This window comes from Nelusetta ayraudi, unplaced genomic scaffold (genome assembly GCF_046127955.1).
Source record: "Nelusetta ayraudi isolate G7.1 ecotype Tasmania unplaced genomic scaffold, CSIRO-AGI_Nayr_v1 ptg000008l, whole genome shotgun sequence".
Classification (NCBI taxonomy): domain Eukaryota; kingdom Metazoa; phylum Chordata; class Actinopteri; order Tetraodontiformes; family Monacanthidae; genus Nelusetta; species Nelusetta ayraudi.
In genome coordinates this window covers 4657413-4677692 of record NW_027466058.1, presented here as the reverse complement: position 1 = coordinate 4677692, position 20280 = coordinate 4657413, and the positions used below count along the sequence as shown (strand labels likewise).

General features: G+C 46.7%; 2 protein-coding genes across 13 annotated transcripts in view; both read left to right on the top strand.

Moving 5' to 3' along the window:
- tacc2 (transforming, acidic coiled-coil containing protein 2) overlaps positions 1-14232 on the top strand; it is a 44205-nt gene extending 29973 nt beyond the window's left edge. For 4 of the 12 annotated variants that reach the window (XM_076018871.1, XM_076018869.1, XM_076018861.1 and 1 more), the window contains 17 exons: positions 2219-2325; positions 2781-4182; positions 5457-5514; positions 5599-5803; positions 6103-6152; positions 6436-6539; positions 6814-6961; positions 7312-7452; positions 7794-7886; positions 8549-8608; positions 10337-10474; positions 10562-10638; positions 11336-11379; positions 12378-12538; positions 12682-12788; positions 13089-13209; positions 13278-14232. In XM_076018871.1, coding sequence (XP_075874986.1) covers positions 2219-2325; positions 2781-4182; positions 5457-5514; positions 5599-5803; positions 6103-6152; positions 6436-6539; positions 6814-6961; positions 7312-7452; positions 7794-7886; positions 8549-8608; positions 10337-10474; positions 10562-10638; positions 11336-11379; positions 12378-12538; positions 12682-12788; positions 13089-13209; positions 13278-13343 — 3082 coding nt within the window. In that variant the 3' untranslated portion in view covers positions 13344-14232. The remainder of the gene's footprint in view (positions 1-2218; positions 2326-2780; positions 4183-5456; positions 5515-5598; positions 5804-6102; positions 6153-6435; positions 6540-6813; positions 6962-7311; positions 7453-7793; positions 7887-8548; positions 8609-10336; positions 10475-10561; positions 10639-11335; positions 11380-12377; positions 12539-12681; positions 12789-13088; positions 13210-13277) is intronic. The other 8 variants (XM_076018862.1, XM_076018873.1, XM_076018865.1 and 5 more) reach the window with 7 other exon arrangements.
- A 1089-nt stretch (positions 14233-15321) lies between these two features.
- Positions 15322-19107, top strand: ly6pge (lymphocyte antigen 6 family member pge). Its single transcript, XM_076018411.1, has 3 exons — positions 15322-15433; positions 16997-17113; positions 18024-19107. The coding sequence occupies exons 1-3, from the start codon at positions 15373-15375 to the stop codon at positions 18230-18232; spliced, it is 387 nt and encodes a 128-aa protein (XP_075874526.1). The 5' UTR covers positions 15322-15372; the 3' UTR covers positions 18233-19107.
- The last annotated feature ends 1173 nt before the right edge of the window (positions 19108-20280 follow it).

The following is a 20280-nucleotide window of genomic DNA, read 5'->3' as shown; positions in this document are numbered from 1 at the left end:
CAAATGAGCTTACCTTGCCTTAATGTCTCTGTTTTCATTTTATATCCATTCTTGCAAAATGTGACATATTGTTGCTGTCACATCAGAGAAAAGCCTGCGGCGGCCTCAGCCTCATGTTGCTCTCAATGGGTAAATATGGTGTTTTTTTTGATATCTTCAGGTGACTGCACCAGCCTTTATGTGGTGGCTCCAGTCTTTTCAGCTGACGGTGTGCTGCTGGTTCCTGGTGAGGGATCCAGATGGATCACCGGCCAGCCCAGTCTTATCCTGCTGTGGCACACACAGCTTACATTTCTGGTTATTTTCTTTGCCTTGTGTTGGTTTATCCTCCATTGGTTCGAATGGGTTTTAGTTGTCCAGTATGAAAATGTGATCAATGACCTTTGTTAAAGCGTCATACCCTATTGATGTTGCCCGCTGCGGTAGTGCAGTTTAGCGGGAGGCGGAGCTCACTGTCATGATATTACGTCTGCACTACTACTGTGATGTGACCCCGGGGACTGACCACAAATTGGCTTTGGTACGAAACCCCCACCAGCTTCCTCATAGAAAACACTATTTCATTACGAGACTTGGACACTTCAGCTATGTTTTTATCTCTAACTGTCTGGGGGCTTCTGTTTCTTCAGTGCAAAAGTCCTTCTGTTTCCCATATTGCTGTGTGGTGAGGAACCTTCACAGGGGTCTGAATGGTTTCCTGGAATAGCTTAAGGTTCATCCCCTTTGGATTGGCAAGATCAATATGATGTATAGACATGAAGGTGTCCTTTAACTGAGGGGGGTCCTCATCTTAGTGTCTTTCAGTGTTCTTGTACTTGTGGTATGGAGTCCAACACAGCAGCATAATTAACGATTAGTTCTCGTTAAAGACTTTGTTTATGGTTTAGTATGTAATTTAATAAGGATAATAAGCTACATGTTAATGTTAATCCCTCTTGTCTGATCTCCCACCTGGTGTCAAATCTTTATCAGCTGTGGCATCAACGATCCCATTCTGTGCTACTGCAGAAATGTGATGGCAACCTGTAAATGTAAAGGCAGTTTGTAACGATTTAAAAGACAACATCTAGATGCTTGAGAGACTTTGTTTGGCTAAATACGATGTCGGTCAGTAGGCCGCCTCTTTGTTTTGTGCGGGAGATGTAGAGAGAGGAGGGGGAGAGGAAGAAATGCTGAGTATCCTGCATGCGGGGAGGTGGGCTTCTGCAGCCCGTCTCATTTCGATCAGGAGGCATCGCTCCCCTTTCGGGGCTGGTGGCGAGAGGAACAATAAGGCTGGACGGCTACTGCAGACGGGGGGTGGGCGGGGGGGACAAAGAGAGCTGGATATCTTTGACTGAAGAGGATCCATGAAAGGAAAAGGCTGATGACGGTGATCCAAGCCATCTTCTGAGGGGTTGGCCGTGGCTTCAGGGCTTTTTTTTTTTACCTGTAGCCTGCGTAGTGGGTAGAGGTGCGGCCGAGCGGCAGCCATGGCGGTGAGTGCATGGCAGGCTCTGTCTCCTCTGCAGTGGGCTCGCTGGGGCTGGGACACACTGCGGGGAGGGGCAGCAGATGGGGATAGCCCCGGCTCAGATCCCACTCTGGGGCTCCTGTGGCGTCTGTCCTGGGGGGCACGTCATGACAACATGATCGGTTCTGCAGGCGGACTGGTCAGACAGAGGTGAGCTGCACCGATGCGCTGATCAATGGGGCTGCCAGTGTCAGCGTCTGTGAGATTGCATATTTGCGCTCTGGATGATTACAAGCATGTCTTTTTCACACATTCATTTCACAGCCTCAAGGGAAATTGGATATTTTCTTCTTTGCTTATGTCTTCTCTGTCTAAAAATGTGTGATCAGACCTTGATGGGGTCTGGTGTGACTCTGACTGTTGTCTTGCTACATTAAGGTGGGGCAGTCCTGTGTTCTAGACGTGTTAGCTGACAACAAATGGTGCATTTTATTTTCATTTTGCACCAAAAGAACACAGACACAAACATGTATGTGGCTTATTAAAACATGCACCTATGGTGATACAGTCCACCTCATATCCTAATAGTAATATATCTGAGCTGCTTTGTACAAATGTGCTTCATTGCTAGCGTTGCTCCAGAGGTAGGCCAATTTATCACCCTCTCATCAGCGTCTACGATGTGACAGAGCCGCTTAGGTTACTATAGTTCAGCCGTGTGGCTTGCTGTAGCCTTGATTTAACATGTGCTGTTCCCTGGTTTAGGAGCTCTGACTCTGATGGAGCCTTTGAAACCCCTGAATCCACGACACCTGTCAAGACCGCCTCCCCTGTAGACCCGCCAACGCAGTATCTACTCTCTGATGGTAAAGGTATTGCTGCTATTTTGCTCTCTATCTATTTTTGGTGTCAGTGGTGTAATAGTTATAATTGTAGCAATAGTCAATGTATGAAAATAACGCTGAAGTGAGGGCTAGACTCTCTGGTTGGGAAGAAAAAGTCTTCTTGCACCATCTAGTGGACATATACAGAACTCACAATTTGGTCTTGTTCAAGATGTAACCCAGAATGGACAGGTTAAAAATAAATGTTATTCATCAGATTAGGGTGATTTTTTTTCTCTCATGTAATCGGCTTTCATTGCATCTGAGAGACTCCTGCAATTAATTAATTAAGCTCTTTTGTACCTATAATGAGAAGTGTAATAAACCAGCGTCTGTTTGATATTGCTTTTCACCAGCACGACATCAAATAAAATATATGGTGATAATAACATCAAGTACAGTATATTTGATCATTACCAACTGGATATTTTCATCCTGTGCAGAATCCACCAGCTCAGTCCCTGAGCAACCCGCAGACTCAGCCCCAGCCGATTTCTCCGACCAGTCACCACTCATCGTTTTCGATGAGGACAAGCCCATTGCAGCCAGTGGCACCTACAACATTGAAGTCCTTGCTACCGAGCCTGGAGGTCACTCTCTGACCCGCTCCCTCAGCCTCCAAGGAGGAGAACTAGACACGACCGCTTTGTCGGACGTAGCTACAGGCTTCCGTCAGCACTCTGAATCCTTCAGCGTGGGCACCGACAGTGCCCCGGGGACGCTCCACAGGCCAAAGAAAGTCCGTCCCGGATCGGTGAAAAAGAAGCCCCTCCTGAGACAGCACTCAAACCCTGAAAGTCCAAGGCCGGTGTCGTCGAGCAACACCCCAGAAATCAAGAAGCGGGCAAAGCCTCGGGCCGCCACCCCTGTCCAGGGTCAGGAGGAAGCAGACGGAGGGTCTGCAACGCCGAGCCCCGGAGGGACCCTTCGAAGGACCAGGAAGACTCGGGTGGAGACTCCACCGCCTCTTCCCGAAGAGATCCATCATAGCAACCAACAGGAGAGCCTCGCGGTCACAGCCTTACCCTTGTGCCAAGAAGAGACCCCTCTGCCCGGCAGTCCACCATTCAACGAAGACTCCCCCATTCCACCGAGCGGCACCTACAAATGGGACCCGGACAATTTTGAAAACGTAGACCCTTTCAAGACCGGAGGCAGCAAAATTGCCAACTCTCCCGTTCTGGGTCGTAAAGATTCCTTCCGTGGCCCCGCGTCCGCCCAACCTCCCCAGACTCTGGATGTCCTGACTTTCGAGGCGTGTCCTGCGGAAGAACCAGCGTCCAACCCCGAGGAGCAGCCCATCCTCCCGAAACGCCAGCCCGTAAGGCTGGAGTTTGACTACTCTGAGGAGAGCGGTGAGGCATCCCACCAGTCCTCTCCCCCACCCAAGAAATTGGGCAAGAAGCCCGGTGGAAAGATGCCTCTCAGGAAACCAAAGCTCGGGCTGAAGAAGGCGTCGCTGGCGCAGGTGGAGCGGCTGGACAACGCTCCCCCGGCAGCCCACAATGGCAACGAGGAGGACATCCTGGTTCCCAAAGTGTCTTATAACTACGAACCGGACAAGTGGGACGATCCAAACTTCAATCCGTTCAATTCGAAAAAGTCCATCGGCAACTCGCCCAAGCTGTCCAGGCCGTCCTACAGCTTTGACTCGAACAACTTTGACGACTCCATAGATCCGTTCAAATCGTCCAACAGGATGTCCAACTCGCCACCGAAGGCCTCGGCCTCGTTTGAAGAGTCCTCCAACGACTGCGACAACGAGAATGACAACGACAACCTCGGAGAACTGGAGGATCAGAATCAGAATAAACCTGCCAGGAAGAAGAAAACCCCCATCAAATCGTAAGTCCCTGAATGACCGAACGGTCACTGCCTGGCTCCTCTGTGTGCCGTGTCCCCGCCTCTCTGGCGTAGCTCATCCCCTTTAGCTCCGCCTTTTGTGAGTGTTGTTCTTGTGTATTACGCCAGTGTCCTCTTTCTGTCTGTCTCTCTGTCACCTGTGTTTGTGTGTTTCCATATGTCACAGGAAGTCCAAGGGTGTGTCTTCTCTGTGTTGTCTGTTGTAAGTAAAGGGACAACAACTCCATAGCTCTGTGTTGACCCTTCCAAATCCATGTGACACCTTATCAAGACAGCACACCTGCCTGTCCTGAAAAACCCACGACCGTTTACCGTCTATTAAGCCATCCATTTTATTTTGTATAACTCTGAGACATTAACTTGATGACATGTTAAGTTTTAATTTATACCCCTGAGAATGAATATGCTATTATTATATTGTTTTTTACACTGGAAATAGAAAGGAGACAGGATGACAGGGTGCTTGTAATTTCCTCAAAATTATAAAGAAAGGTGTGCTCCCCCTTGTGGTCATTGCCAAGCATTGTCTGAAAAAAATAAGTATAAAGTAATTAACATTAGTATATCGCAGAGTATATCGACTGAACTTTTATTACTAATTAGTTTAGAAATGATGTACATATATTTTTTTACCGATTAATACAAGAACCATATTTTAAGGCAAAGTCATAACTCTTACATTTAATAAAAATAAATAGATGAAGTGATGCATCTATGAAGTCGCTCTAAATTTCCATCCAACAACCTTCAGCCATCAGTCAGTCAGCCCTTGGAGAATTTATTTCTTATGGAAGCATAAATTGAAATAATAAGCAACCTTTCAGAGTAAAAGTCTTCTGCCTCACTCACGGTGAAACCACTGTCCTGACTAACCTGCCGAATCATAAATACATCCATGTTTTTTGTTTGTGTACGTATGTATGTATCTATGTATGTATGTTTGATGTAAAATCTGCTTTCCTCTGTTTAAAAATGTTCATAATTAATTTTCACTGTCCAGTTTCTAACTTTATGGTCGATCCATGTTCTCCTTCTTTATTTCTGCATTTAAGCATCAGTTTGTCATTGTGCTACTAATGGTAATAATAATCCTACCTAATGCAAAATTCTTGCAAATCACGTTGCGTTTTATGCAAAAGCTGAAACAGTTTCTTGTTTTAGAATATATGAGCCGGGCATGTCCGAAATACACACTGCCAGGTTTTATTCAGCAGCTGCGGGACTGCGGATCCTCACGAACTTTGTCTTTGTCTCAGTAATACTTTCAGAGTGAAGAGATCGCCAAAGAAGTCCCCGCTGTCTGATCTCTCCCCGGTGGGTGCCCGCTTCCTCGTCCAACCATCTCCGCCGTGGCTCGACGAGCCGACACTGGCCGGCACTGACTTCTCCTCGTTGCAGGATTCGGCGCCGGTGGATGAAAGCGGCTCCCACTCGCAGGACGACCACGCCACGGACGAAGAGAAGCTGGCCTCCTCCACCGGCCACAAGTGGGCCGCCTTGCAGGACGTGGAAACGGAGCTGAACTTGGACCAGCAGGACTTTCCCCAGCCGTGCGACCTCACGTCCTTTGTGAATGAGAACAGTCTTCCCCCTCAGGCTCCAGGTGAGGCTTCGCCGTCTGAATTCCAGTCGAAATTCAAATCCTGTATTCGCCAACAGACTCGGTTCATCGAGCATTGGTATTGATTTTTGTGGTGGCATGCGTACGGCTGCGCTATCCCAGTTCCCCACTGCTCTCTGACCGCGAGAGCAGCCGTCCCTTCACAGAGGCTGCGTGGAAAAAAAACCCAACCTCATCTGGGTCACACACGAACTAACCAACACTCCCGCACAGCGTCAGCTTCCGATCCTTTTTTATCTGTTAGTCTCCGTCTAAGTTTGGATCTCATCCTTCTCTCTCAGTGCAAGATTATGAAATTGAATACATGGAGAAGATCGGCTCGTCCTCTCCTGTGAGTATGATCATTTTATTTACTAAGTCATAGTAATGCTTTATATTATATCGTCACCCTATTAAAATAACGGCATAAGTCATTTTCTTTTCAAGTTTTTGGGAAAACACAAAAAGAGACGGCCAGCGTTATCAAGAGATGATTAAGCAAAAAACTCATTTTCGTCAAAAAATGACATAGGCCATTATTTTAATAGGGTGACGATATGCAAATCGAGTCAGCGCGTGAAGCAAAAGTAGTTTATAATTCCTTTGTGTTTGTTTTTTCTCCTCCGTGTCCGCAGCCTCTTTCTGCAAAGAAGCCATCGCTTTACCTCAAATTAGACTCCGTATCCGACAAACTGAGCAGGAACGCTCATGGGTCTGAGCCCAGCTCCCCCTGCACAGGGTAAAGAACAGTCCATCACTTCTGCGTGTAGCTCACTGTTTGTTCTCCGCTCTAATGTCACTATTAATAAAAAAGTCTCACGATGCAATTTACGTTAGGCCTGACTGGTACTGGTACAGTACATCCAGGCCACCATAAACCATTATGATTTAAAGCGGCGGGTGCAGCGCGCGCGGATCCTCCGCCTCGGCCGCGCCCCTAATTTTAGCCGTCTCATCCATCATCACGTGCGGCAGCGCCACATTCCGGGGCCTCTCTCCGTCTTTCTGCGCAGGAGTTTTGAGGAAATGGAGGCCCAGATAACGGCCGGGATGAAAACACCTGTGCTGAGCTGCCGGCCAGGTCCCGAGGGCTCCGCTGGCGACAAGGGCATGAAGAGGGACAGCGGGCTGCTGAGCCGAGGCGTGGAGAGGGCCGAGCAGGTGAGACGAAGCTCTCGGTGAAGACAACAACAACTCACTGATCATTTGTGCGTCTGTCACCATCCTGTGAACGGAAAGTTGGTTTGGTCACACGTCTATTACGTCATTGTTCAGTCACAAAGGGACACCGCACATACTTTATAAAGGCTAACCTTGGCTTTTCACTCGCCAACAGCTTTTTTTTTAGTAATAAAGCCTTTAAGTTGATAACAAACAGCCCATTGGCCACATTGATTCCCCCTATGACTGGTAACTCGCCACTAAGTTAATCAGCACTTCCTCTGCCGACCCCTGCTGACCCCTGACCTCCTCCCTGCCCTCTACCTGCTCCCTCCGGTGCCCCTTTTTAGGCCCTTACCCAGGGCCCCTTGGAGGCCCCTGCCCCAGCACTGACCTTGCCAGACAGTCTGTCTGAGTGTGAAGACCCCCTGCAGTACCTGGAGCCCGACCTGGCTGAGACCAACCCCAGCGCGTTTGCGCAAAAACTACAGGTGTGTTTTCAGACCCCCCCACCCCCGCCAGGACCCCCTATAAGTAAACCCTGCTGCAGCCCTTCCAAATATAAACTGTGTGTTCATGTTCACCTCATTTCCTTTCATTTCCTCGCTGCGCTCATTCATTCTTGTTTTTGTCCTCCTCATAGCTACATTGTCTCTTAGTTTAGTGTGTGATGCAGTATTGGAGTGTAAACGTGTGTGTCTCAGTTCCACTCAAGTCTCTGTGTGTTTTCCTTTCTGCTCTCTCAACCTTGGGCCGCAATCCTCCCTTTCCCCCTGAACCCCCTCCATCCTTCCCCGAACCTCCCGTCCCCGCCCTCATACGTGCGGCCCAGGAGGAGCTGGTGCTTGCAGCCCTGAGGATAGAGGCTCTGCAGGTAGCCAAAAACATCTCTCAGTGCCCTTCCCTCTCTGCCCTAGAGCCCCAGGTACTGCGCTGAACTCGGCACCGGGTGCATCTGAGTGCGTGTTCAAAGAGCGTAGGCGGGAGAGTACCCCCGCGTTGCCTGAATGAAGCCGATGCGCGGCGAGTGCTGTGCCGTGCGCGCATGAGTGTGTTTCAGCCTGCCCCTAAACACACTGGTGTGAGTCTGACTGCGAACTCATGGCCTTTCTCGACATGGCGGCTGCACCACGACATCCAACCCAAACCCCAACCCACATACAAAAACTCTAACATGGCTTAATGTGTCCTTTACCCCCGACAGCGAGCTCGTCCAGCCCCTGCCCCTCTATCGTGCATGTTTGGCAACATGCATGTTGCCTGTTCATGAGAGGCTTTTTTTTCTCTACTCGGAGCATGAATGTGGCTGGATAGACACGGGCAGCGTTGCTAACGGATTCAAAATATCCGTGGATGTACTTGTCAACGCTTTTGCCGTCACGGCTCTGAATCTCAGTCACATTCTTGCTCTGTGATTTGGTCCTTTTCCCCCCCTCCTCAACTAACAGCACTAACAGACACACCAGGTAGGTGGTAAGCGTTGAGTTTGAGTTGAGGTCAGGGGTTTGTTGTTGCTCTCGCTCGCTGGAGGCAAGCTAGACGTCAGTGCTTCCCTGTCTAACGCTGTTGTCCTGCGTCTCGGCTCAGTCTCAGCTCAAGAAACCAGGCGCCCGTCGGTGGAATATCAACGGTTCGCCATTACTAAAAGTAAGAGTTCGATTAGACCCGCGGGCTGCAGTGCACGTCGTGTGTAAAGTCATTTATATGTTTGCTTTTGTTTCTGGCTCAGTACACCAGCAGGGCTCGGTTTGAGTGCACACATTTCATACAGTAGTGGAAAAAAGTTTTCGGACACCCTTAAAATGTTACTCAATCCAAATTATGGTCATTACATTTTTGCCAGAGATTTTTTTTTTGTTTCAAAAGATTTGTTTGCTTCAGTGGCAATAAAGACAAATTATTGAGTTGTTGATTGTTAATTAAAAAAAAATGTACTGTAGTTCTTGTGCTGTGGATGTGTTGCAAGGGACGTCATCCTGCTGAAACATCCAGTTCTGAGCTAGACGGAACAGTGCACATGCAGGGTGCAGGGATGAAATAAAATAAACTGCACTTGGATAATTAAGACTAATTCTTAGTGCAATACAGTACATTACAAAAGTGTGAGGAGTCCAAAAACAATTTTTCCACCACTGTATAAGTTAATCACTAAAACCTCCTGCTCCTGGTATATAGAGCCAAGAGAAAAGTCCAAACATTCTCGGAGTGCACTGACAGCTTGACCCTGGTAGTCTGAGAACCCCTTAGAGTTTTAGAGTTAGTCCCCATAGCTCTGACACGCTGTCTTGTCACTAGTTTGTCCACGACCTTTACCTGTAGCACATCTCCAAGTGATGGTTTGAAGTTCCCCTGACTTGTGAACCAAACTGATCCGGAAAATGTAGTTGTTCTACAGCCACTAACCTTTTGAAGTTGAAACCCCATGGTAATAATATTCACCACAGCAGTGGGTCTTTTTTAATTTTTTTTTTTTACTTTATTTTTCTACTTGAAATTCAGGCTGATTAAAAATATTCTCCACAAACTGCTGTAACTGAAAAGTTATTTTAGTCATAGCTCGACAGTTCTCTCAATTTTTTGAATTGCGGAAAAAGAAGCAATGAGCAATGTCCGACTTCTCCGTTGTAACCTGCACTGGTCTTTTTTTCTTGAGTGAAATTACAATAGGCTCCCCCCTCCCTGCTCCTGCGGCATTTAATCAAATCCTCTCTGTAATCCGACTTTTTCTTGGATGGCTAAATCTCATTTCTTTAAGGGGATTCCAAAAAAAATGGCACAAGAATTGTACCGTTTGCGTTTCTGGGGTGACATAGTTGCAAGTCACGCCTCGGTAAGGAGTACCACTTCAAATGCCCAATCTAAAATTAGAGCCGTGTCCAATGATAAAGTCATAATAAAGTCTTGCGTTATTGAGAGAGGAACGGCTGCGACTGCTTGCAGTTTACGCTTTCTTGCAGAAAAAGGTAAGAGCGGTTCACTTGGCTACAATGTGCTTTTTGGGCGAGGCTAGCATACTTCTGAAGCTGCTGAATGTGGCGCCGCTGCCCTCCTCCACTCGCCCGCCTGGACCCAGCCACATTCGAACTGCTGCCACGAGCAGGCCATCATGGGTGTATCAGCCGGGGGCAGCATCAGCCAAATTACTTGGCTAATACTGTCGCGGCGGAGATGGTTTCATCCAATCATGCGTCGGCTGACCACGTCTGCAGGAGCATCACTGGCCTTTTCCCTTCATTTGCATATGGGTTTCCTCCACGCGGAGCATTTTGAGGGGTGGCTGCCTCAGTCGGCCTGAGGGGGTCCGTATGTGGCGCTGTCTGGGTTCTCATGATGTTTCCTTTCCTTTCCCTCCTCTCTGCTCATTCCTGGAAGCAGCACAGGGACTTGTCGTCACCCATAGACACCGGAGTGTCCAAGAACTCGCTGTACACCAGGACCACCAACTACATCGACGCTGAGAGTCCCCACCTGCCCAAAGATCTGGACCACTCGCTGGGCATTGCGCGGGAGGAGGTACGGCTAAAATGTCTCTCTTTTTTTGTTTGGGTGATTACCCTTTTTGTTTGTCTTTGTCTTTAATAATTTTTCCACCCTTCTCAGATCGTCACGAAGGAGAAAGAGGTGCTGGAGTGGAAGAGGAAGTATGAGGACAGCAGACAGGAAGTGGTGGAGATGAGGTAAGAAGCAGAACCTGATGCTGTTTTGGGCACATTTGTTCACTCCAGCGTGGCGGCGGAACACCTGCCTGTGTCTCGCTTAAAGGGAATAATGCTTCTGCGCACTCTGCCCATTTTCTCTGTTCAACCAATTAGTTAAACAAATGAGTTTATCCCTCCTAAACTGTCACGCACAGTCTTGCTTACACTCGAGCAACCAGCCCGACTGCAATTCCCTGTTGAAAGGGGAATTGTCAGTATGTGTGAGAAAACCTGTTCCACAATACCAACGCAGCAACGCCACTTCTGACAAACGGCAGCTAATTGCGGGTCAAGGAGATACATGGACACACAACTGAGACCATGTCCCCTGCCAGCAGGTGGTGGGTGTGTTTCCAGCTGGCCCCGGCTCGGTGTGTGTGTGTGTGTTTGTGGATCAGAGAGGGCTTACTTCATTTGACTGATTGGGTTCGGGATAAAGATGGGCTAATAGGCTAAGGGGCAGGCAAGGCTAATCAATCCTCTTACCTTTGCAGCCAGCTTCCCAAGAAACAAACCCCCCTCCCCCAAAAAAATCATTTGTAAATGCCATGCAATTAGTCTGTTTATTAGACTTTATGCACTTTTTAAATTGATGAATGATTAGATGGACTGTCCCTCTGGACTCCAATGCTGTTTACAGTACATGACATTAACAGCTAGCGTTTCTGCTCTACAGGAGAATCGTTGCGGAATATGAGAAGACCATTGCACAGATGATCGGTGAGTCCACTGTAAAGACGCTTTTCACCACTTGAGCCAAATCTTTTGCTTCCAAGCCTCCGGACTCTCTTTTTTTCAGTAGACGTCGATTGATTTCATTTTGAGCACATTGAGGCTGTGCTTTCGTGGCTCTTCACGTGTTATACTGACATGAAGTGAACCGCTGGGGGGTTGGGGGGGGGTGCACTCATAAAACCCCGCTGCCATTTTTGACTTGCCACGTGATTCCCGCTCTCACTTCTCAGCTTCCTCCCACCTGGATGTGTGTAGGATTAAAAAGAAACAAACAAACAAAACCCTGCCACGCTCTGTGGGTTTCATTATTTAACCGTCAATGCACCGTCGCACGGGCTAAAAAACAAGTCTTGGTTGTCTGCTTCTAACGCTCGGCTCTGTCACGTCCTGCCCTCCCAGCTTGACTTAACACAGTCCCTTCTTTTTTGTTTTGTTTTTGTTTTTGCTCTGCTCCCATCTTTGCCCCTCACTATTTGATAACCCTGACAGGCATGCCAGGTGAGTAACCTTGGGACCGACCCGCCACGTGTCCGCTCCATCTGTCTGTCAGAGGGAGGGGAGCAGATGTTGCTCGCTCCATTCATCTCTTCCCGTTGCATCTGTTTGTCCTCTTTGTTGCACCTCATTCTGTGTGTGGAAGACAGCGTAGTTTACCTTCAATGCCACTCACAGAACCGCCTGAATACGCGGTGGGCAGTCTGACGTTGCGTTTTGCGTGATGGTTCTATGTGAAGGAAGGACAGAAAAGCGCTGTCACGTAGAACGGAATGACTTTTAAATGTCCCATTGTTAAATGTTTGTTTGCATGCTACGCTGACTTGTAGTCACATACATTCATGTAGTTAGCAAAAAAATCCAATCCAAAATCATCATGATACATTTATTGTCATCTCTTGTGTCTGCCGACCACAAGAGAATCCAAGAAAACAAGACCACTGATTTTCTTTACTTTCTGTTTATTTCTGTCTGTGTGCGTCCGCCAGAGGACGACCAGAAGGAGAAGTCTCTGTCCCACCACACCATCCAGCAGCTGATCTTAGAGAAGGACCAGGCCTTGGCTGACCTCAACTCTGTGGAGAAGTCTCTTGCTGACCTCTTCAGACGCTATGAGAAGATGAAGGATGTTCTGGACGGCTTCCGCAAGGTGACTGACTGACTGACTGACTGACTGACCGCGAACGTGTGTGTTCGGCTTGACTGGTGATGCGAGTCTGCTGAGGGATGTGGGATGTGCTCATTCGTCCTCATGAAAGCCGCTCAAACATTTGTCTTTCCCCTTTCGCTCAGAATGAGGAGGTTCTGAAGAAATGTGCCCAGGAGTACCTCACTAGAGTTCGGAAGGAAGAGCAACGCTATCAAGCCCTGAAGATCCACGCAGAGGAAAAACTTGACAAGTGAGTACAGAAGGACAAATCTGACTGTTTTTTTTGTTTTTTGTTTTTTTTTTTACCTTCCAGACCTGCAGAACACCAGACAAAGCATCAGTTTTAGTGTGAAAAAGAGCCCCCTTTCCTGTAAGGCTTTAAACAGAGGGCTAAATTTGCTGTCTTCTGGAAAATACAGACTATTATTGTATGACAAGTCAAGTGAAGCTGGTTTAGCCTGAAAAGTAAAGATATGAGCTTGGACATTTAATATAATGGGTGTCAGCACAAAGTGACTCCTCCACTATTTGCAATTGCCTGTGATTCCAGGGCCAATTCCGAGATAGCCCAGGTGCGGGTCAAGTCCAGACAGGAGCAGGCCGCCTACCAGGCCAGTTTAAGGAAGGAGCAGATGAAGGTGGACTCCCTGGAGCGCACGCTGGAGCAGAAGGTAGGTCGGCCCCTCCCCTGCTGACAACAAGCGACGCCGAGTCCTCACCGAACTCTTGTGTCTTCCAGAACAAAGAGATCGAGGAGCTGACAAAGATCTGCGACGAGCTGATCGCCAAGATGGGGAAGAGCTAGCGAGCGCACCCTGGCCACGTCTCCCCCCCGGGTGGGGTGGTCTGTGGAGACGCTGCTTGAGAAAAACAAACTCCTCCAAAAAGGAAGGTCGGATGGACATCCTGCTGTAGAGAGAATCCACGGGAACGGCTTTTCTTAATCACCTGTACATTTTTTTGACGTGTCGGTGTATCGTACTGTATCAGGGGTATTTGGTTCAAAGTACTAGATAAATAAATTATCATATCACTTATGAGTGTGTGCGTGCGACTGCGAGGAGAGCGAGCGAGCGAGTGTATGTGTGTATGTGTGTGTGTGCTTTATTGTAGTTCAAAGGAGCTCTAATGATTTATGCCATGACAGCCACTGGGGGAGAAGACTGTTTACCTGTTCCTGTCGTCGTCTGCTCCTAAAACCAGACAGAGACTTTGAAAAAGAGCCTCGGAGGCGTTGGATTCATCTGAAAAATGTTGAAGCGCCTCGCAGAGAGAAGGCCAGCCTACCGCGATAGCGTCGTGCATGCGAGACGGAGGAGAACTTGTTAATATTCATGTTTGTATATGTAGGAAATTCCAGATATAAAGAACAGACTCATCTGCATTTTTCAAGAGTGCCCCCGTGACCCCTCCCTCCACCGTCTGCCCCCCCCCCCCCCCCCATGTAACCTTGTAGATACTTGTCATAGCGCTCTCAATGAAACTGTGGGACTATTTTCCGGAATTTATTTTGATATAAATGAAAGTATAATCTGTGACTGTGTTGGGGTTGTGAGCAGGGGGTAATTTAATTTTTTGAATAAATATGTCCTTGTCCTGCCATGGTCATTGTGTCACGCTAAGGAATAACTTTTCCACACAGCCAACTGTATAGCATCTGCTTACAAAGTGCAATAAAATATGAAATAACAGCACACTAGTCTCAGTCCATCTCTTTTATCATGTTGCATGTGGTTCCGAGAGGGAGTGGAGGAGCTGCGATAGTTTGCAATCAGCCAAAACCAAACGCACCTTGCTGCTTACTTGAAATGACAAAAAAAAACATGACTTCTCACAAATTACCAACAAGGCAGTAGAGGCAGTGATTTGTCACAACTTACCAACGTTAACGTGTTATAGGACAAATTTAGAATGTGACAACGCAGCTCATGGAGAGTGTTATCCAACATATGTCAGGTGGGTTAACACGCTCCAACTCACTATGTTGAGTACAAAAAATGTTAAGGACTGAAGTATGCAATGTTGATTTGCTTAATAAATAAATGATGTATTTGTTTGATAATAGAATTAACAGCACCACTCTAATACATAATAACTACCTAATTATAATATGTTTTTTAAATTAAAATTATTAATTTAAAGTGTTTTTACATGGTAGCATCCATTATCAAGCTTTTCTCAGGATTTATTTAAATCTGTTCATAACATGCTTTCTATACATGCTGTGAGCTTAATTGTTGCTACATTTATTAGTAAAGCAAAGTGACAAATATTTGAAGGTGGAATGGATTTAAGTGCTGGATGGTCAGGCTCCCATTACTTTTGATATGTTAAAACATACCACAAAGAATATTCTCAGAATGTGATGAGTGGGCTGCGTGGCTACCTTTCTGTAAATATTACTTTCACAAATACAGTTTTGTATTATGGCAACATTTATGGCAGCCCAAGTGGCGTGATCCATTTTTAATACATTTAGAGAACGTTACATGTCAGTGTTCCAGATCTGTGACTTGCTTTCCAGAGATCAGTTTGTCCGTGTCAGATGCTGCGACTGGACGGAGGTGAAACAGGGACAAATGGAAGCTTGTCCAGTGTCGGGATGGGTGTGGCCAGGGCGTGGAAGGTGAAAGCTGCAGGATGAAGTCCACAACTCTTGGCCATTTGTTCCACCAAGACGAGAGAAGAAACTATTGGTCCTCTCAAAGCTGTGGCCCCCGGTGTCCTGGTCTGTCCAGGAGGGGATATCGGCTCATCCCAGAGGGCAGATTAAGCTTGGGGGGGCTTTAGGAACAAACAACCTGCTTTTCGTTCAGACGAGGACCAGCAGCACCATGAGAGTTGTCCTTTGCTGTCCACTGCTCCTGTTTTCTTTGGTTCTGCTAGCAGCTCACAGTAAGATATTTTTTAATTTTGCCTTCAATCCCTTTTTTTTCTTATCCAATGTCCATCACCCAGAGTTGCTTATTTCAATTTATTTCCAGCAATTAATTTGATTGACTTGGTATGTCTTGTTTGTTGAACAACTACACAACAAGTCCTTTTCTTAATTGCTGTCCTTTTTCTTAAAAAAAACAAAAGAAAGACATTTTTGGCTTGTGTTAGTTGCTTTTCTGCCTCCCAGCCAAGAGACAAAGGATTGTTGTACAATCTGGGATTCCACGTACAGCAGCAACAGCACCACAGTTGTTTTTCCTGACGTGCCTTCTCCGACTTCCAGAAGAGCCTTTTCAACACGGCGTCTAATTATCTCCGTTCTGTGTCACGTCTTGTTAATTGCCGCGCCTCATTAATTAATTCTCCTGAGCTTTTTGCCTCCCTCCAGTCTGTCATCCTCCCCTCTAACTAGCATGCAATCCCAGAGGCTAATCTCTTAATAGGCCTTCAGGCTAATACTAATAGCATGTGCGCAGAGCAGCTGTGTCGTGCAGGATTGACTGTGGGCGTCTGCAAACAGCAGGGGTGCCCGTTGCACGCCTGCCCTGCTGCTGATTCCGCGTGTAGAATTTGCCACTGGAATAACTTTGAACACGCTAGCTACGTCACCTCGCTAAACTGGTGCGATTGGCCAAACGATGTTTCTGATGGCGCTACCACTCGACCAAAGTGAAGTCCAGGTTAAACGGTGTTCGATAGCCACGACGAGAGATGTGCCATTTAAAAAGGGGGGGAAAAGAACTTTAAAAGAGATTCCTTTAAGTCCCACTCCGTATGATCCTCTTAGCTGAGTGGCATTATGAGCCGTTTCTGAAGGGCCATATCAGAATTAAAGAGGTGGATGAAGGCTTTTCAGAAAAAAAAAGAAGAAGAGTGCTAAAGTGATCTTTCAAAGGTCGGCTAGTTCTCAAATTGAACGCCGCCATCCGGGAGAGCTTTGTAAAGACATTTGAAAGTTTTGTTTGCTGAAGTAGGCTCCTGGAGCTCTAGTCGAAGGTTAAAGAGGTGCCTTTCTCTTGAATGCACTTGTTCACGTCCTTTGTTCAGCTTCTGGAAAAGGCACAGACGAAAAACAGGGGAAAATCTGCCTTCTTCCTTGCACTGCTATTTTCACTCGCTCGTACAGCCACGGCATAACAGCCCACAGATGTCTTAATAATGGAGAGAAATATTCTGAGTTTAGGTTGAAGATTTTGTGAAAAATAGAACACTTAGCTGTGCCGAAGATGATCTTTGCTGCAGTCTTCAGTCAGTCCATCGGTGTAGCTGTCAGGCATTGTTGAAATGTCATTTCTACAAATATGTCACATATTTCAATTCAATTTGAATATATACTTGGAAAATCTGGGCGAGCTGTTCTGTCAGTCAACGCTGGGCTTTTCTGTGTCATGCCATCATCACCGTAGACTCAAACATCAAAGCAAAACGCTGGATATCTGCCGTTCTCTTGGGGAAATAAAACCGCGCGACGACAGAAGCTAAATGACTCGCACCTAAATCACTTTTCTCGTTCCCCCTCAGGCGATGCTCTGCGATGCTACACGTGCATGGGCTCCAACAATGAGGACTGCAACCGACAAGGCTCCAAACTGTGTCCCAGCTTCTCCGACGCCTGTGCTGTGGTTGTGGGCCATGACAGTGAGTCCAGCAACATCAGTGGAGTAGCTTTTCTTTCACTTGCTCTCTCTCTCTCTCTCTCTCTCTCTGGATTTTACCCTGTGAAATTATGCTTCAGGGCTTTGTTTTCAATCCTACAATATACATAACATATAGAGAACATTGAAATTTTGTTACCCAGCAGCCCACGGTGTAAGGTGCAGGAACAAGAGAGTCAAAAGTACAACGTCTAGAGAAGTGTTTTACAACCTTTTTGGAGCCACGGCACATTTTTTACATTGAAGAAATTCCATGGCACACCACAAACCAAAAATATTATAAAATGACACGTTTTAGTCTAGTAATGACAACACAGTCCAGAGGTGGACAAACATTTTGACTTGTGGGCCACAATGGGTTCTAAAAGTTGATGGAGGCACCAGACCGGGGAGCAGATGGATGGAGTGTTTTGATAACCCACCTCATAGGAGGAATAATCAACAAAATATGTCTTTGAAGCCCCACAGCATACTATAACACAGAAAAAAATGAATGGAATACAGCTGTTATGTTACTTTCCTACTACTACTATTTCAAGTTCAGGCTGCATTTGGCCGCCGGGTCGTAGTTTGCCCATGCCTGATTTAGTCTCTTAATTTATTTATACTCAAACCAAGAAATTGGGAGAAATTGGGGAGAAATTGAGGAAGGAAACTACATTCCTTTCAATGCTCTCAACAACAAAATGTTATTATTTTTAGACCAATCAAGTGAACCAGGATCATTTTTCACAGTGCACCAGTCTGCCGTGGCACAGTGGTTGAAAAAGACTCGTCTAGAGGCACGAAAAGCTTTACTGCTACAGTTTGGTCAGTGTCATCATGAGGATGCCACCAATCGTCTGTCTGCCAGGTGCCGGCTGCTGAAATCTGTCCGTCTCTGTCTGTGTCAGGCGGGGTGATGAAGTCCTGCTCCTACAAGTCTTTCTGCAGCCAGGCCAACAGCCAGGGCTACAGAGCACCGGGCGTCAGAGTTCACTGCTGCTACAGCAACGACTGCAATGTGAACAACTCTGCCTCCCGTCTCCTGCCGGGACCCAGCGCCCTGCTGCTGCTGCTGCTGCTGCTGGCGGCCGCCTCACTCCACCGTCTTTTCAGATAGATGCTATGTCACAACGAGACGCAGTCCTCACTCACCATTGACTATGATGCTGATTCCGCCTTGAAGACTGAGGACGTCCTCGCTGGATGTTTGTCTGACCCAGTCAGGAAAGCGGTTGTCTGTTTCAATGGATTTCACGGAGAGATGCCTGACTTACCTGTGGTGTTAAAGAGGTGGAGATGCTGTTTTAATGAATCTTTTTTGCCAGGATAAAAGGAAAGAATTCTCCTTTTTTTCATACTTGCATGCATTCAAGCTGGAGAGACTGCCTGCAGTGAGTCACTGCGCACGCTGCTGTGATTAAATGTGGCACCAAGACTCAAAACCTGCCGGTGCGTTGTTGCATCATTAGCCCCTCTAACCTGTACCTGTACAAGACATTTTTTAACATCTCATTTTATGTATGCAAATTGAACTGAGTGTGCTTTAATTCACATTCAAGACTGCATTCATCATTCTGTGCAAATACAGCAATTCTGTGTCGACAGCTTTTAATGGAATTCTCATTTGTGTGAATTGTCTTCATTTCTTTTACTTTGTGTTTCCTAGCCATGTCTCATGGCTCTGTTGATAAACCTTCAATGAAATGCCTACCAGTTGTCACCATGAGGCATGAAATGTCATTGTGTTCTTTCTAATCAACACAAGCGTTTAGTCATCTTTTTTTTTTGTTGCATTATATGCATTCCATTTCTAACATTAGAACAGAGTTTTGAACGATGGTTTGTACATTAAAAATATTTTTTAAACAAAGGTAACCCAACTTCTTTAAATAAATATAACAAAATATTTTTTTTGCGACTTCTTTACCCATATTGCCCACTTCTATTTTGTATTGTCTCTGAAATAAATACATCTGGGACACGTCCACAGTATCAAGCAGAAATGTGTGTTATGCAAGCATTCACAGTGCTTCCCTTTTTTCACATTCCGTCACGTTACAGCCTAATTCTACAATGGATTTCATTTATTTTGCTCACAATACAGCTTAATGAGAAAGTGTATTTTTAAATTTTCTCTTTCCCAATTGTATCATAGACTCCGCAACCCTGATTTCAGGAAGAAGCAGTATTGAAAGTTGATGGATGGATTATAGGATCACACATGTAACATGTACACAGCCTTAACGCGTCAAATTGACCTCGGGTGCTGAGCGTGCTGCGCAGGTGCTGTTCCGCCGTCTTGATTGGACCGCACCTGTGGCGAATTCAGCTGATTGAACATACACCAAGTCCCCGGAATTTCCTGTAGTCCCCCTGTGAGACAGTTTTCCACGGTGCGAGTCGGTGTGAAACCAAAGCTACATATCAGTACAGCGAAGTATAAGGGATGCCTGGGGTATCTGCGTATTTCCAAAGACTTGTGCACGTGGATGTGTGGCAGTAATTGCAGGCGCAGCTGGGATGGAGCAGCTGAATTCGAAGGAGGGGGGGGGTCGGAGATAATCAACATCTGTTAACCTGATGTAAAACACTGCACGCGTCGTAACGTCGGAGAGGAGCGTAAAAGCTTAATTGAACTGGTTGTCAATCATGTCTCCCGTAAAGCAGCCGTCTGTTTGGCACAGCAGTTGCAGTTCACACAAACTCCACTGTGAGGCAGTCTAGCTACATACTTCGCCTCAGATGACAGTTATTAAAAAAAAAAAAAGGAAAAAAAAAAGTAGAGTCTACGTATTAGAATCAGCGGGTTGTACTTGGAGAGCGTTGCCGCTGCCAGGGAGGGATCCAATAACAACAGTCGCTGTTTGTTTTTGTCTGCCGGGTGTTGTACTTCATAAAAAGATAACGCTTTATTTGCTTCTTAGTTTAATGGAGTTTGTACTCCCCCCTCATCTCCACCTCCCCGCCAGTGGTGCGTTTCCCCTTGACAGGCAGGTGTGAGAGTGAGAACAAAATGCCCTGGAGGCGGATAGACGATGACCCCAAACCGTGAGTCTCCCGGCCTGGTCAACTGGAGCCGGTTCCGGCTGTTCATATCGGCAGACAGCCGAGAACAGAGGGCCCCAAGCGGGAACCCTCGTCCGTCTGCTGTTTAAAAGAATTCTT